General features: G+C 47.8%; 1 protein-coding gene across 1 annotated transcript in view; it reads right to left on the minus strand.

Annotated features, from left to right (window-relative positions):
• Positions 1-4,235: 4,235 nt before the first annotated feature.
• The window catches only part of LOC309579654 (fer-1-like protein 4), a gene marked incomplete at both ends in the record, with an annotated part of 37,564 nt that continues 24,759 nt past the window's right edge, over positions 4,236-17,040 (minus strand). Inside the window, 13 exons of the mRNA XM_082293073.1 lie at positions 4,236-4,416; positions 4,936-5,036; positions 5,805-6,082; positions 7,965-8,206; positions 8,487-8,585; positions 9,512-9,597; positions 10,608-10,786; positions 12,704-12,858; positions 13,609-13,779; positions 14,246-14,373; positions 14,827-14,937; positions 15,660-15,785; positions 16,130-16,236. Of these exons, the coding sequence (XP_082149199.1) occupies positions 4,236-4,416; positions 4,936-5,036; positions 5,805-6,082; positions 7,965-8,206; positions 8,487-8,585; positions 9,512-9,597; positions 10,608-10,786; positions 12,704-12,858; positions 13,609-13,779; positions 14,246-14,373; positions 14,827-14,937; positions 15,660-15,785; positions 16,130-16,236 (1,964 nt within the window). The remainder of the gene's footprint in view (positions 4,417-4,935; positions 5,037-5,804; positions 6,083-7,964; positions 8,207-8,486; positions 8,586-9,511; positions 9,598-10,607; positions 10,787-12,703; positions 12,859-13,608; positions 13,780-14,245; positions 14,374-14,826; positions 14,938-15,659; positions 15,786-16,129; positions 16,237-17,040) is intronic.

The following is a 17,040-nucleotide window of genomic DNA, read 5'->3' on the forward strand; positions in this document are numbered from 1 at the left end:
CCTGCATTGTGGCAAAGTACGTAGCGATTGTGATGATGATGGTGCTTTTTTTCTGTTAAATCATCTCCACAAGTGAGTAAAGTGCTTGGTATGTGGAACTATATTGGTAGAAATTTCAAAATAATGAGGAAAAAAAAATGTGAATTCTTGCCTTATTTGAGGTAAAACAGAGTGATTACTCTTAAATTTCATATCTGGATTTGCTTTGGTATGACTCTAATCTTGGTCCAAGCAATTGGACCTAGGCACAGGATCAAATACTGCAGAGAGAAAGCTGTTTCGTAATTCATTTTAAAGCAGGTTTTGCTAGGCAGTTGGTTCTTTTAGTTAGTTGAACTTACCTATTGTTGCACCGGGGATTCTTGCAGTGGCCATTTCTGACAAAATGATCTACAGGAGCACAGCTTCCCATCTGCAGGTGCTGCAGTGCCCCCAGGCAATGCAGTAGTCACAGCTTACAGCTCAGCACTGGCAAAACCCTCATCTGCTGAAAGTGCAAAATGAGAGAGGTGTTGTAGTGGTGGTGCAGTTTGGTTGCTTACAGCACGTTTACTAGACCTACCAGGAGGAGGCACCAAGAGAACCACCATAGAGAGAGCCCTGCCACAGTGGCAACATCTCATACTTTCCACTGGTGATCAGGACCTTGATTTGCCCACAACAGGTCAGTGTGATGGTTACACCAGCCTGGACACAGCTTTCAGCTAAGGCCCAAGGCAGGTCTAAGTCATCTAGCAACCAACAGCAAACCCTTCCCCTTCCACACCATGCTTGATGATGCCTGTTGGAGTCCTCTGGTCTTTGCAATTAGCCACAAAACAAAGGCATTTAACCCAAATTATTTTTGCTCAGATACTGTGTTCAGCAGCCAGCTCTCCCCCAGCTATGTGAACCACTCTGAACATCCCATGTCAAATGTGTGCCACAGCTTAACTCTGGACAAGCAAGGAAACCCTTCTGTCACCCCCAAAAACTTTCTTCAATGTTTTGTTCTGCTTTTTATTTGATGCTTCTCTGGCCAAAGTGTTCTATCTTCTCTTCAACCCGCTGTGCCAGCCCAGTACCAGGTATAGCCTTCCCACACAAACATCTCCCCCTTCGCTCTTGTCCCCGAGCCTTTGTGCTTGTCACGTAGCGACCATAACTTGTCGCACACCTTTATAAAATCTTTGATTTGAGTGTTTTCCAGACACCCAAATATGTTCAGTCTCTACTCATGGTGACAAATGGTAAGGTGATGCCTGATCCAGTACAGATTCAGTAGCCCACAGTGGTGACGGCTGCCCCCATCCCCCAGGGCGCACCCCTGCAGTCCTCCACCCCTGCTCATCTTCTCTAGGCTGTTGTCAGTAGCCTTGCAGTGGCCCATGTGGCTGGTGAAGGCAGAGGTGGTGGGTGACCTGAAGTCCTCCTGCATCTGCTGCACTCTGAGATCAGGGCAGCCATGGTGCTGACCAGGAAGGGGAACTGCTGGCATGCATCGTGGCCACATTTGGGCTTGGATGGGTCTGGGACAGAGGTCACTCTGCTGCCAGCAGCAAAGGCAGATATGAACCTCTTGCCTTGCAAACCCACACCCTGACCAGACACCACTCCATCCTCCCCTCAGTTTGCACATGCAGACACACACCTCCACATCCCAGGCACACAGCAGCAATTATAAACAAGTATTTTGAGGAAGCCTGTGTGTCTTGGCTTTATGCCCAGAAATGGTTGCTGTAACGTTAAGGTGGGTCCGAGGGAGGGCCAGGAGCCTTGGGGGCTCTGGCGTGGGCTTTAGTCAAAGCCCTACTCCGGATGGTACTTTGTTGCTTAGCTAGCTTGGTTTTTTGTTAGCTTAAGCAAGAAGTTTCTTTTTTCCCCTTTCCCTGGCCTGGGGAGACTGCAGCAGGAATCCTTTGGGGGCTTTTGGGTTTTTTTTCCTGAACTGTTTGGCTTTGGTCCAAGATCAGACAAACAACAGGAGTCTGTCAGCTAGGACCTGTGGAGCCGCGGGAACCACTCCGCCCGGCCCCAGACCTCGGGAAAAGCTGAACCAACATGAGAAAGGACATCTTCATCTGCTATGAGGAGGAGATCAAGGCCAGAGGTTCAACAGGTTCCCATTTGTTTTGCCCGCACTGCTGCGTGAACTTTTTTTTCCCTTCCCTGAGACAAAAGCCGGGTGTCATTTTGTTCCCCCTCTCCATGCAGCCAGCCGGTTTGTTTCTTCCACTGGCATTTTGTGGGATTTTTTTTGTTCTGATGTGGTGTGGGTGTGTGAGGGGGGTAAGGTTCTGGTGGTTCAGTATCTAGCATTTATTAATTTTTTTCCCGTGTTGTGTGTGCACTTTGTTTGTCAAGAAACAGTTGATTTTTTTTTTTTTTCACTCACTGCTATACATTTTTCTCGTTGGCAAAAAAAGGGATTGCTGAAGCCCTTTTCTTTAGAGGAAACACTCATTCCAGAGCCTTTTCTCCTAAACTTGTCTCTAAACAGACACTGAGGCAGACTCACTTTTAATCACAGGGAGGCCCAGCCTGGTGGTGTGAGGGAAATGTGGTTGACCATGGCTGAAAGAGCCAAGAGGGCTCTCTGGGGGTTTGCACAGGGTGTAGCGGAGTGCACTGAGTTTGTTTGAATGGACCAGTCGCCGCTGGGGTGCACTGGGCACTGCTGGGGAGAACCAGGCACTGTTTATGCAGGCAACATCCCATTCAATAGGCCCTGCAGAAAAACTGGAAGTGATGCAGCACTGTCACAGCCCAGGGCTTTGCTGTAGCCCCAGGCAGGTGCTGCATGACCTGAGCCCTTTGCAGCCCATTTCATCCCCACCTTGCAGCCCAAAGGGAGAGAGGCCTCCCTCTTTGCCATTCTGAGGCCCCCACCCCGTGGCTGAACTCTAGACTCACCGGGAGAACATCATGTCTGCCCCACACTGACTTCTGGCTTCATGTTGAGAAAAATGAATTCAGGAGCTTAATTTTTAGCAGTATAATATTGAACATTCATTAGTAGAACAAAGGCACATCACAGCGCTGGGGCGCTCAGCAATATTGCCAGAGGCGCGGCTCCATTCATTTTACTGTGGATTTAAGTACTCTCTCAATCTGTTACATATTCATTAAGCCCAGAAGGTAATTTACACTTCACTCAACTTTCCCCCCCTCCTGTCTCTGCCCCCTTCTGCCAGCACACGCCAGCACACCGCCGCCGGTCCTCTGGATAGCTTCAGAATTGAAGGCAGGCACCCCCCTCCGGTGCCTCCTCATTTGTAGCTGCCAGTTTCCTTGGGAGGTGTGAGTTCTGATGAGGTAACAGACTTCCTGGGATGCATGCGGTTCATCTTCTTTGTTTCTTTAAGATGTCTTGGTTTCTGCCTCTGTAGTTTCTCAGCTTAAAGGACATTTATTATCATGTGTTTATTACGTTTCCCAACATGTTACAACTATTTTGAAGTTATAATTTACCTTAATCTCATTTCTAATTAACTACATTTTACCTTAACACTATTTCTACATAGTACATCATCACTTATAAATGTTAAAATCATATATGTGAAAAACAACGTTTATCATTCACTCATTTACCACAATATCCAACCAGAGTCCTCGCCTGCTTCACATCTACCTGCCTGGCTCTGCCCAGACAGTTTTGTCCCCAAAACACTCTATTCCTGCCCCATTCAAAAGGCCATGAGGCAGGCACGTTTGCTATAAAACTGCATAGTCAGTTAAATTCTTTGGAAATGCTGTGGTCCCACTGAGCATCACCTGCACATCTCAGAAGGAATCTATCCTCCCAAAACCCTAGTTGAAACACCTCCACTTGGGATCAGATCATGTCATGTCTGTGCAGATGACAGGAACCCTGGTGCACCAGACACCATGATGAGAACAAGTCTCATTTAGTTTACATCAGCCCAAACAGATACACACTCATGACCCCATGCTGTCCCAGCATAGTCCTTGCTGCTGTACTACTCAGGAGGAAGGGTAAAAGGGCAGCAGTGAGGACTGTAAGAAGCAGGTTGTCCCCCAGCTCCAGAGAGCAGCTACAAAACAAAAGCAACATCAGAGAGAGTAGCCAAAGAGCTTTTAGTCATGAGGAAATAGAGCCAAAACAAAGCCCACTTCAGCAGGTATCTCTCTCTAGTCTGTCTCTGCACCCACAGGATTTCATTAAACTTTCTGATCCTATCTTCATTCCTGCCACAATCACCCCTGTCTTTGAGTAGTCCTCCACTGAAGAGCATTTATCCATTGATGATCTTCTCACTGATGTATCCAGGCATGGTATAGACCAAAAGAACCAGGAAGATTGTCAGAACACTAACAATGAAGAGCACAATTATGTATTTCTTGTACCGCTTCCAGATAAAAAACACAAAGGTCTTCATGGGATTCACAAACCAGTTGAAAGTTGTTTTTGGCCGGCTAGAACAGGAAGAGAAGAACAGATAAGCACAGGCTCAATCCACAGAGCATCACATTGGCCCTTCTTTGGTGTCCTGCTACCCTCATGAATCACCAGCTCTTCCTGCTGCTTCCAGGCAGGATCAGCCCAGGGGCTACAGTAAACACAGTGCCTGTGGAAACGCTAGAGACAACAGGATGGGACTCTTGGAACAGTGCCCCCGTGGCCCCAGAGCTGTCCTTCACCCATGTAGACAAGGGATCGCTTCACACAGACAGATTTGACCACTGTACAAGCAATGTTATGGCACAGCTGCCTTGATTATCTTCCTGAGATCAATCGTGGGCCAGGTGCTGCAGACCCAAGTCCTGTGGACCCACCTGAGCTCTGGGAAACCCTGGCAGTCCTGGTCCTGTAGACGCCACTGCCCAGAGCCTCAGTGCTTGCCTGAAAAGCCAATACTCCCAGCTTCCATACAAACAGCTGCTGAGAACACAGCACTGTCTATCCATCCTAAAGGTGATAATACAGATACTCACTTGGGCTTTTCGAGGGGTTCAGGCCCTTTTCGGCCCAAGCCAACAGGACTTTTGTCAGCCTCCTCCACAGTCAGCAGCTGGAACTCTGCTTCCACCTTACCCTGGAGGGAGAATATATCTGAGCCACAGTTGAATCTGTTGCTTCACAGACCAGCCTGCTGACCACACACCCTGCCACAACTGGGTATTTTTCTCCCAGTTCCACTTACAGATGGCTCAAAGCTTTTTTCTCCATTGCTAGAGTCTTACTTCACAGCCAGGAGAAACTGTGGCCTGGTAAGAAACTAACTGTTTTTCAGACAAGGAACTGCATTTTAATGCACTCCCCAACTACCTGATTTGTCTATACCCTCCCACAATGGCACTGAGCAAAATTCGCCCTTGGGGACACACAGTGGTCCAGTAGTAGGTCCATCAGGAGTGAGTCTGTCCCAGGTCAGTTGGCACCTGCCTGTCTTGGGCAGGCAGAGTCCCCAGGACAGGCTTCTGCTGCTGTCCTGACTGGCTGATGAGGAGCCATATGCCTCTTGCTTTGGAGTAGGAGTGAGCAAGGAGCACATGGTCTGGGGTGTTTCAGTGAGAACACTAAATTCCTAAACAAAGACAGCTCCCCTCAAGGGGCACTGCTCTATGGGAAGCTCAGAGGAACACATGAAGCTAGACACCCCTGCATGCCACAACCACCACAGCAGCTGGTTCTTCAGGGTAGATGAAGTGCTGGATTGGCAGCAGATGGAAGAAATCTTCAGGATCCTGCATAAGATGGGTCACTGCTGCCTCTGTAGGTTGTGTGCATGTAGGACAGGCTGTCGTATCAAGGCAGAGGCAAAACACTGGCTGTGCTCACCAGTGCCAGAACCCCACCCTACCGTCAGGAGGTACTTGTTCCCACTGGGATCTGTGAATTCCATATCCTCTGGTTTGACTGAGCTGCTCCACTTTTTTTTCTTTTTCTTCTTGTACTCCCTCTCCTCTCTCTTGTCATCTTCTTGATCTCTGAGTTTGATGAAGGGCCACCAGCCTCTCATGCGCTTATTTCGGAAGATGGAGAAGCGAGGTGTTGCATTCTCCTTGGCCATTTTGATGGTGCAATGCTCAGAGCTCTTGGCTGCCCACACCATGTCATGCAGCTCCAGCTCGATGGAGCCTGCAGGCACAGAGAAGAGACCACACAGTAAAACCGCCATGAGTAGGTCCCAGCTGCTGCAATGATCTATCAGAGCCCTGCAAATTTACAGATGGAGAACCTGAAATTCTGCGTAAGAAAGGACTAGCTCAGGAGTTAGAGACTAAGAGGCAGAAGCCACAGGTCTCATCTTGTTTTTGATATGGGCTGTTTAGTGAGTTCATATGGTGAGTTATTTTCACCCCTTTACCATGTCCCACCCGTGCTCTCCTCACATGTCTAAGCTCATCTTCCTCTCTAATTCCTGGAAATGTCAATTAAAATTATAAAATGGTAATGCTTTAAAATTATAAATGCTTTCCAAGTTTCAAGTTTGTCTTAGATCTGCAATAGTCTCCATTAATTTCTGTGTTTGCCTTGTGCCTCTGTTCTGCTTGGAATGAGCTCCTGTCCCACTTTGGCACTGAGCCCTTGCAACAAATCAATCTTACAACATCCTGGTCTATACTGGCAAAAGCAGACAAAGGATGTGAGTGTTCTCTGCTCAGTTCCAAGTGAGACTGCATCTGGATACAGTGCCCAGTTTTGAACCTCAAATACAAGAAAGGTGTCAACTAAATAGTGTTTTAGTGGCTGAGATAGTCAAGTCTGTAGTAGGTGCCACAGCAGGAGGGGTGAGAGACACATCTGTTCAGCCCAGAGAAGAAAGGTCAAGAGGGAGATCTTACTGCATCTTTCACAGCCTAAAGGAAGCTACAGAGCAGATGGAGCTAGACTCTTCTCAGAAATGGAAAATGAAAGCACGTAAGACAACAGACACAAAATGCTGCCAGTAAAAAAAAACCTGAGAATTGTGACAAAGGTGCAGCCAGGAAAAGGGTCCCAGAAGGCTGCTGGGATTCCATCCTTGGGGATAATCAAAACACACCCAGAAAATGTCCTGAGCAACCTGACCTACAGTGCATCTAGCCTTGCTTGGGGCAGGAGATTGCAATGAACACTGAAGAAGCCCATTACTACCTAGAAGTTCCTGAGATTATACATGCCAGAAATCATTGGAACTGCTAATGCTTTCTTCAGTGCCTCAGTTCTTCATGGCTGAACCACTGGAAGTGCCTCATGAAGTAAAGCTGCTTAAACACACTATGAAAGGTTAAAGTGTAAGGAGAGTTTTAATGTGCCCAAGAGATAGTCGGGCAAAGGGGCTGCTTTTTAATAGGGAGGCTAGCATTTGAAGAAGGGAGGAACAACTGAACAGAGCGCTATAAGCTTGGGGATGACAGCAGAGGTGGGAGAGAATCAGCAGTATTTGTGCTAGCATCATGCAGGGGGAATCACCACTAGCTCTGTTTCAGCACCAGGCCTTGCTGCATGCCCAACTCAGCAGGTCTGATTACTGGGAAGTACCAGAGCATCCAGGGAGCTCTGAGCCCCCAGCAATGGGATGCTGTAACTCAAGTGCCAATAGTCTCACAAAGGTTGTCAATAGTCTCACACGGGTTGTTCCCTCTGCCCACAACATAAGATCCTGGGAAACCGTTTTTAGGCCCGGACTTTGGGGTCTGCATATCTAACTAAGAGCAGGGAAAACAAGCATGTTTATTGGAAAGGTTGTGAGGAAGCAGAACTTGGAAGTCCTGTGGTGTGACAGGCCGTGAAAAAAATACACCAAGGCCCTGGGACAAGCATGCAAGCACTACATGTCTGTGTAGGGGAGGTGCCTATCTCTAAGGCTCTGTCTATAGCTCACATGTGATAAAACAGCCCAGGTGACTGCTGAGCTGAAGAGTTTGATCTGATGGTCCTAGTGTCCCTTCTTAGAGAGCTGAATCCCAGGGAAATGCTGTAATACTCCAGCAAGGTGAGGGACAGGTCACCCCACTTCCAGCAGGTAACACCATACCTAGAAAGTCATTAGCTGAAATCCTGTCATAATCCCAGACCTGGAGGACCAGAACAGCCGGTTCCCGAAACTCTGATTCCTCCATGGAGAAGATGGAGTCCTTTTTCTTGTAGGTGATCTCCTTCTCAGTCGGGAGATAATTGAAGCGGAAGATGAACCTCCAGTTGAAATTGCCTTCCCCAGTCAAGGAGTTAAAGTGAACATCTGTCTCCTGCTTGTCATGGTCGAGACCCTTTATCCAGCTGCAGGAGAAATTCAGTTACCCCCTACTCCTGTCAGCCAGCCTCAAAGGCAGAACAGAAGGATGGAAGCACTGAACCCCATGGAGTCACAGGAAAGGGTCAAACCAGAGCAACACCTGGACAACATCTCTAGGGGTACAGCAGCCCATGCAGGGGACTGGAGTGGGCACCTCACACCAAGGCAAGGGGGAGAAGAAGTTCAGAGGAGACAAGTGAGTGTGTGGGCCAGGGCAGGGAGCAGGGCAGCCAGACTCTGGCCTCCCACTGATTCCCACCAGACCTTTTCACGTAGATGTCGCTGGAAGGCTCTCCTGTGACTGGGTTGACATCATCAAGGATCACATCGTCTGTGTTCCAGATAATCACACGGAGCTCATAGCTGTGGGAAGGACACAGAGGTGAGACACATGCCCTTGTCCCTGGTGCCTGGGAGGGCAGGTCAAGCCCTGAGCACAATGCCAGGGCAGCAGGACTTGAACCTTCCTAGCAGTGTGGCTCCCTACTCCTCCAGCCAAGCACAGCCCAGCAGTCTCGCTGCCAGGCATAAAACCCTTTCTGGACACTACAACCCTACAAGACAAACACCCACAGTCAATAACAGGGAGCTTTTGCAAAGTAAATCCCTGGTGCATGGGAAACCCACCCAGCTCTACTAAGCCATAGGAGCACAGAAAAGCTCAGGCAGGAAGGGATCTCTGCAGTCTCTGCTCCAAGCTCTTGCTCTAGCTTCATAGTAGGTCGATTGGTCTGCATTAGTTTTTTTATCACCAAGGATAAATATCCCAGCACATCTGAGTCAATCTGTCCCTATTCCAGGGTACCTTCACTCTCCCTGGGAAAATATTTTCCCTATATCCAGTTGGAGTTTCCCTTGCTGCAATTTGTGTTCATTATCTCTTGTCTTTTCAGGTGCACATCTGAGAATAATTTGGACCCTCCATCTCAAAAGCACCATTAGGTCCTTGAAAACAACAGATTTCCTCCTTCAGCCTCACTTCTCCAGGCTCCCAAGGACATCCATCCACTAGCCAGAATAGAATTTGATGAGTAGCTCTGGCCTGGGTTTCTATTACCTTTATGTCCAGCCATTAATCTGCCCTTCCCTAAACCTTTGTGCAGCTGAAGCTCTTATGGCCCATGCTAATACACTCAAGAGAACATCCTGTGGTCAGAGCTGGAGCAAAGAGGGCTGCATGCCACACTAGCACTGACCCTCAGCCTGTGCCCTGTGGCACATCCAGCCAGCCATGGCAAGGGACATTGACTCACCCTGCAGCCCACCAACCCCACCCCCACAGGTGCTACCTGACAGGCAGTCGTGGCTTGATGTTGACGGGTGGTGGTGCAGGGACATCATTTGGAAACATGTCAATCCACATGTGCAAGGAGCCCTGGTGAGAGAAGACAGCAGAGATACTCCAAAAGACAGACCACTCTCCAGCTCTTCAAGGAGCAAGGGCTTTCCCACAAGGAAAGTTTTCATCAGAAATCCACTGCTTAGTTCTTTCCATTCCCAGCACTTGAGAGTGACATGAGATTAGATTTTACAAAGGGAAAAAATTAAGGCTACGAAAGATTGCTTACTTCTGCTCTCAAGAAAAACCACTTCACTTATACTGAATCCATTTCAAACAGAGGCAAACATGACCCTCTGTCTTAATAAGGATGGTGATGCAATGCTTAAGCAAAACCAAGAAAACTAAGAAGTGTTGGGTCTGACTCTGCTCTCCCCACATGCATTTCCAGTGCCAAACAAAGCCATCATAACTGCAGAACTCTGCTTTGTTCAAACCTCCAGTACCCAAGGGAACAGGAGATTTCAGTGCAGGACATTAAAATGGTGAGTTCAGATGACTGCATTGCACAAAAATAAGGATGGATGTTTCTTCTCCAGCCAGCAGTTACATCATGCCCCAGGGAGAAGCCAAGGGTACAGAACAAGGTTCTTGCAAAACAGCAATGATAAGGGACAATGCAGAGGAGGCAGGGATAAGCAAGGATACCATCACCCACAGGGGTGCATGGTGGCAGGGCTCAGAAGCAGAGCAGGTCTATTGCCACCCACACAGCATCCTCATCAGAGCAGTGCTAAATGGCCTGCGGAGACAGGAAGGACTCTGGGTCACTAGCACTGTGAACACATCAATGGACAGAAGTTCCTTGAGGAAAGGGTATTCAGAAGCATCATGAGAGGTCACAGGGTAGATGTGAGCAAAGAACCAAGGCCCATGTCCTCACTTCATAGCTGGGCCAGCCATCCACAGACACAGACACAGTCACCCACCCAGGAAGGGGACAATGCATAACATTCACAGGAGACCAGACAGGGGGCTGGAAACCAGCTGTCCAGAAGGTCCTTCCCCAAAACAATGTTGAGGTTTTGCACAGAAACACATCTCACCTGCACAAGCCCAGGGTTCTCTGGGTTGTACAAAGACCGGATTTCCACATGCTCTGGTACCAGCTTGTACCCATATCCTGGCATCTCTTCCCAGTGTTGCAGGACATACAAAGCCTTATGTTCAACATCCACCGACAAGTTCTCATCTGCCACTCCTCTCTTGTTCCTCACAGAGGCCTCTGCAGCAGGACAGGGAGAAGATGAAGGCTTCTGGCCAGCAAGAGTCATGTCAGGACATCAGTCACTAGCACAAGTAACAGAAGTTGATGTACTGGGCAAACAAGCACCTCTCCAGAAAAACAAATGGGGAGAGGCAGGAGGGAAAAGATGAGGTGAGTGAGTTCAATATGTTGCAGTGATGAGAGAAATGGCAGGCAGGACAAAAACAAGCCAAGAGAAATACCATGGAAAGGGCAAAAAAGAATTTACTCTGGCCCTGGGAAAAAGATCCAAGGGACATTGAGGAGGACATGACCCTCTGGGGCAGTTTAATCCCCACATCTCTGTGGTAGTGCCAACAGATCCATGGATGAATTTTTGCCAGAGAAGTGCTACTGGAAAGCATTACTTGCCGCTTTCAAGACATGCAGCTGTGCTCTCTGTTAATGAACACTGTGTGTGACTAATTGACTCCTTTGGGACAGCGAAGCCAAATGGCAGTTCAAGACCGAATCTTGCTGGTGGGAGAAAAGCCAGAGCCAACAGGTGAGGACACAATGACCCACCCACTCCTGGGTTTATGGAATGCATCTGCCCTTTGGATATCAGTCTGAGAACTAAGCCATTCCAAGCAGTGCTCAAGCACAACAGAGGTTCACAGAGCACCAGCTGCAGCTATGTTGGAACCAGAGCCAGCTGCCAGGGAACACCAGGAGAGCACCTTGTTTCTCCCTCCCCAGCTATCCAGTGACCTGAAAAAAAGGGGAAAAGAGCTTTTGGAGGCTCCTTGCCCTGTCCTGAGTAGGATTTATTTTCCCTTCTTTGCATAAGCCATAGAGACCACCAGAAAACTGAGGAACAGTTGCACTGAAACAAGGAGAAAGTAAAGTTGGCCAGACACATAGGTGTCCTCAGTATGAGCAGATGAGGCCAGGGATAATCCTTCCTACAGGCTACATGGCATTGCCTTGCAGTACTCAGGCATTCACAAGTGGGCCACATCTGCTCTAGTATTTCCTTGAATTTGGATTCAATTGCACAGGTGTTGGCTGCAGCAGGGGCTAGCATTTGCTCAGGGAAGTTCTCCATCACTGCTGGTGGAGGCTGTGAAAGGTCGGTGTGTTCTTGGACATCTGTGGCCCTGGCTCAGGGTTTGTAATGCCAGTTAGAAGGAAAGAAAACTGCAAATGAGAAGCAGAAGCTGCCCACAAGGTGGAGATCAACAGTAGAAAAGAGCAGTGTAGAATCACCCAAGGCACCTGAAGCCACTGGAAGCACAGAGCATTCCTGAACAAAGCCAGCTAAAAACAGGAAAGAAGACTGAAAAAACACTCCCCCCTCCTCCCCACCCCCCCACAAAAATACACCCGTAACAAAACAAAAAAAATACCCACAAAAAAACCCAACCCAAAACAAAACATTAAAGAAAACCAAACAAAAAATCATCACCACCAAAAACCAGAACCAACCAACCAAAAAAAAAAAAAAAAAAAAACCAAGAACTCCAAAACACCCACAACCCCAAACAGGACTTCATTATCTTGCTTATAGTGATCATAAGCAGATAAAGGTACAGCTTTGTGACAGTGCCAGCCATCAGAATAAGTTGGCATAGAACAAACCTCCATGATCAACACTGCCGTGCAAATGGGTTTACTTTGTTCCACCCACTGCCGGGGAAGCCACTTTGGTAGCTAATGGCCTGGATCACATTTTCTCCCAGTGCAACACTGTCATCCACTGAAACCAGAGCACTGAACACCAAGGATGCACCCCACAGTGACCCAAAAAACTGGGCCGTGCAGGGCACAGAGTGGGAAAGCCAGCCTGGACACCTCAGGGAAGAGAAGCTGGTGGGCTCCCAGACCACACACCAGCACATGCATTGCTGAGCATGGGCAGCTATTTAAGGGAGCAGTTCAACAAGCCCTCTGTACCTTCAGGGAAAGCCTCTGGAGGGACCTTGAATATTTTATTGTCCACTTTGATCTCCTCCCATCTGTACTCTGCAGCAGGGATTGAATTTTTCTTGCATAAGCTATCCAAGATCTGTGTAGGTTTAAAAGCATCTCGCCAGGTGTTGTAGCCATTTCTGCGTGGAAAAAGAAAACATCAAGAACTTCTTCAGTTTAAGTTTCTTTTCTAGGCTGTGAAACAGTCTTCCTTCCCTACAGCACAGGCTACATCACTAGAACCCTGCTCAGATTTTCACTGGGAAAACCCTGGGCTTTCAAAAGGGTTACAAAAAATCTTAATGAATGAAAAGCTAAACAAACTCCATCCCGACAGAACAAGCTGGACTTCCACCCCACAGAACCATTAGCTTCTGAGCAGCAAGAGCAGTTCTAGCTTCAGTTCCTAAATGGGAAAGAGGTTTTTGCTGTGCTGGGTACTCAACTCCATGCCCACAGCTAATTTTCCAATAGCAGGGTAGGAGAAGTTTGCAGAAAACTGGCTGAAGACACCAGAGAATCCACATGGAAGGAGGCCAAAGGAAATCAGATGTCCTGAGTGTTGCTGCTTACAAAATGCTGCCGGAGAAACTGCCATATTTTGTGAAAGGTCGGTGTCAAGAAAGCAGTTTTCTCACAGAACACCAGTATGAAAGTAATAAAGAATTTTTTTTGCTATATTATGCAAGGCATATTAGTTTGCAGTAGGAATTAGCTATCACAGGAAGCTGGTACATGTCTAAAGAGATAGTTATTCATGGAAATTGTAGTGAATCTGTGGAGCACCTGCAAATGCATATTCTGAATTGCAGAACAGGAGGAGCTCTGTTACCCACATATCGCAGTTGAGAAGAATGTCTGTGGCCCTAATGTGTCACATTGGTACCTACAAGTCATACTGTGCAGCCACTCCACAGTTTGCCCTGTGCTTGCTGTAGAATCGATTCTCCAAGTCAATCTTGGTCTCCCCAATCAGATCATCAGATCCAACCAAATCATGGTCAAATATTGCCACAGTGAGTTCTGATTCCATGGGAAAGGAGACTGTCAGCTCCACAACTCTGGACAGAATCAAACAGGGAAAGTGAAATTAGCAAAGAGGATGGGAATGAAGCACATGCTCTACGCTTTGATAATCCTACACAATTAAGAACTGTATTTAACAACTTAAAGGCCTCTGATAACCTTTGGTTCTCTCTAAATTCAGTATGTGCAAATTTCAGTGTGCGTGTTCAAACAAAGGAATTACTTTTCCAGGAATGTATGGCTTGGATAGAGGACCTGGAGTTAGGGGAAAAAGCTCTCCAGTGCTTGGCTTCCAATTTTAAATCTTGGGTGTGCTTGCGTCTTAACCCAAAACATGATGGCTCCTGAGTTAGCTGGAGGCAAGAGACATGCCCAGGAGCTTTGTGTTAAAGCACAAGATTCTCCATCAGAAAGGAACAGAAGACCTCACACGCTGAGCCACATTCCAAGTCCCAGATTCACACTGTTCTTATTAAACCTGCTAGATGAAACCTTGCGTACTCTCCAAACACGGGATTGAGCTGCTTTGGGATGTATCGCTCCTTTGTGTCCTTCTGTTGCTTCCCCACAGTCACCACCACATAGGGGTCTGCTTTGCCATTGGGGTCTGCTGGAGACAGATTTGTAGCCTGGAATATACAAGAGGTACTGCTGTACACAGCTGTGGAGAGCACCCTGCACAAGGAACACTGCACAGGCCTGACACCCCCCAAGCCCACTTGGCTAGGTCCCTCCAGCAACTACCCTGGCAGTGAAACAGCCACTTGTTCCCACAGAAATCCTCACTCTATAAGCCATTGATGTCTTCAGCTGTGGACCCACCCACTTGCTCATGATCTCAAGGCAGATGTAAGGAGCCAAGAAATGCCTATCTGGCCTTTTAGCACCTCCTCAAGCTACAAAGCATGGAAGCCTCTCCATGGACAGGATGTAGGTGTCTTCCACTGGGCTGGCAGAAGCTTCAAGCCAGCATCACATTTTTCACAAGTGCCACTGCTTACATTTACTGAGCAGAGAATGGCAGAAGGTCCATACAGAGGGGAGAGACCACCAAGCATTACTGCCACCTCCACCAGTCTTACCTTAACAATGTAAACTCTTACAAGAACCTTGATGGGTCTGTTCCTTGGAATGCCCTGGGAGACCTTGGGCTCTGTAACAGCTTCCTCAGTGGGGTAGACATAGAAGGAGCCCTGCAGAAAACACTTTTCAAGGAACAGCTGGATACAGATGGGAATATCTCAGAAAGTATTGGAGCCACCAGCTTTACTTGCCAACTAGAAAATCAGAGCCATTTCCCCATGCAGACCACAGACACTCTGTGCCCATGGAGACAGTCCTTCCCAAAGGTCCAATCATGTCCACATGGCCCAGGCAATCCCTGCTTGCAATTTAGGCTGTAGGCTGTTAGACCACTGCCAATGTCAGATCTGAGCACCTCCAGTCACTTTGGACTGCCAAAGACAGAGGACACCAAAGGTTTTCAAGTGACAGCTACAGCTTCTGTAGCTCTTCAAGGGCTCCTGGATGGGAGGATGATGCCTCTTTTAAATAAGTTCTGCTAATTTTAAAACCAGTGAAGCTTACTAATACTTATATGCATATTGAATACACCCAGAGGCCACAACCAGAATGAGTCCTTTATGCTTCATGCTTTCTCCTTGTAGCAGCTGAAAAACCTAAATCAGATGGATTTATAAGCTAACAACAGTAGGACCACAGTACAATTGGTTCAACAGGCACTAACAGTACTAACAGGTACTAACAGTACTAACAGGTCGTGCTGCAGCCCAACCTCATGTCACCCTGCACACCCGAACACCCTGCAAGGCTTTGCTGGTATTAGCTTTCTCTGAAATACAGGTCATAAGGATCTTCCACAAGCAGCACAAAGGTCATCCAAATGAAACAGTACCTTGTACTTCCCCACGTAATGTTCATCCTCATTTCCATCTTCATTTGCTTTGCCACGATGAAGGGGGAAAACACACAACCAGTCTTCAAAATTACCAAACTCATTTTCTAGCTCAGAGCTGTAGATCTGAAATAAGTAGAAAGTAATTTTGGGCCTTTTCCTGCCATCTGAAAGAGAAGGAGAGTCATCCTTTCTCTGCTTCAACCATTCACCTAGTCCTACCTTACTCCTGTTATTTCTCAGTGCAGGGTGTTAATGGTTTCCCTGCTTGTCCATGGGGCCAGCCTTGGATGTGGATGCACATCCCAGCTTGGCTCCAAGGTCTTACTAGCTGCACCAAAGTTCAGCAATGATGGGGCCTCAGCACACACTGCAGGTTCTCCTCCCAGCATAACTTCCACTGCAGGAAGGTGAGGAGGACATGGACAAAAGGCCAGGGCTGAAAGAGACTAGGTCACCCTAATTATCACCTGAAGGGTGGCAATGAGTTTCCTCTTGGGTTGAGCAGGTTCAGCTTCAATCACTGCCTCATCCTCTGCTTCCATGTCAATGGAGGATGCATTTAAATTCCCTCCATCTAGAAATGACAGCAAGAGATTAGGGAACACTGATTTTGCCCATCATGTCAAGTGTCTCTACATGAAATTACCCCAGCCACAGCTTCTGCTTTCACCCAGAGCTTTGACCTGTGTCACAGCAACTGGAGCTATTGCTGTTTGTAACAGGTGTCCTTCTGGCATCTCAGGTTTCCCAGCATGGCATGGCTGGATGGGTGGGGGGACAAAAATTGGCACAGACCAGCCTGTCTGCATGGCTGCTGTTCAGACAGGAATTGGGCAGAAACCAAATGAAGGAAGGTGATTGGACCAGCTCACAGGTGCTGCCAGGGAAGGCACAGAGGAGAGCTCACCCTCGTCTTTGGATGAGTGCTTATTTGCTGGCCTGCTGGTTTGGGTGGCTAACCACAGCCACTTTCCGCACAGCTAGCTGAGCCAGGAGAGACTGTGTCTAGACCTTTCTCAGGGGCACCACCAAAACAAGGACAGAGTGGGTGTGTCCTTGTCCCATTTCACAAGGCTCCAGATCCCTCAGGTGCTAATGGCATGCAGGTACCCTCAAGCCCTCTCCTTATATTGTATTTACATCATTTTTATACTTCACACTTTCCCAGGTCAGAGCTATGTGAGTCACTGCTTACACCTCTGCAAACCTGAACCTACAGCCGTAACATTGTTCTCAGATCATAAAAAGATTGTTAGTACTGTCTTCCTGTTACCTCCCATTACCAAGTGAGTATCCCATGAGCACAGAATGATGCCCAGTTCCTGGACAGTTTTCCCTGTCCACCATCCTCTCTCTCCATCCCACCACTGCTTCCCAA

This window comes from Coloeus monedula (assembly GCF_965178545.1).
Source record: "Coloeus monedula genome assembly, chromosome: 17".
Lineage (NCBI taxonomy): Eukaryota > Metazoa > Chordata > Aves > Passeriformes > Corvidae > Coloeus > Coloeus monedula.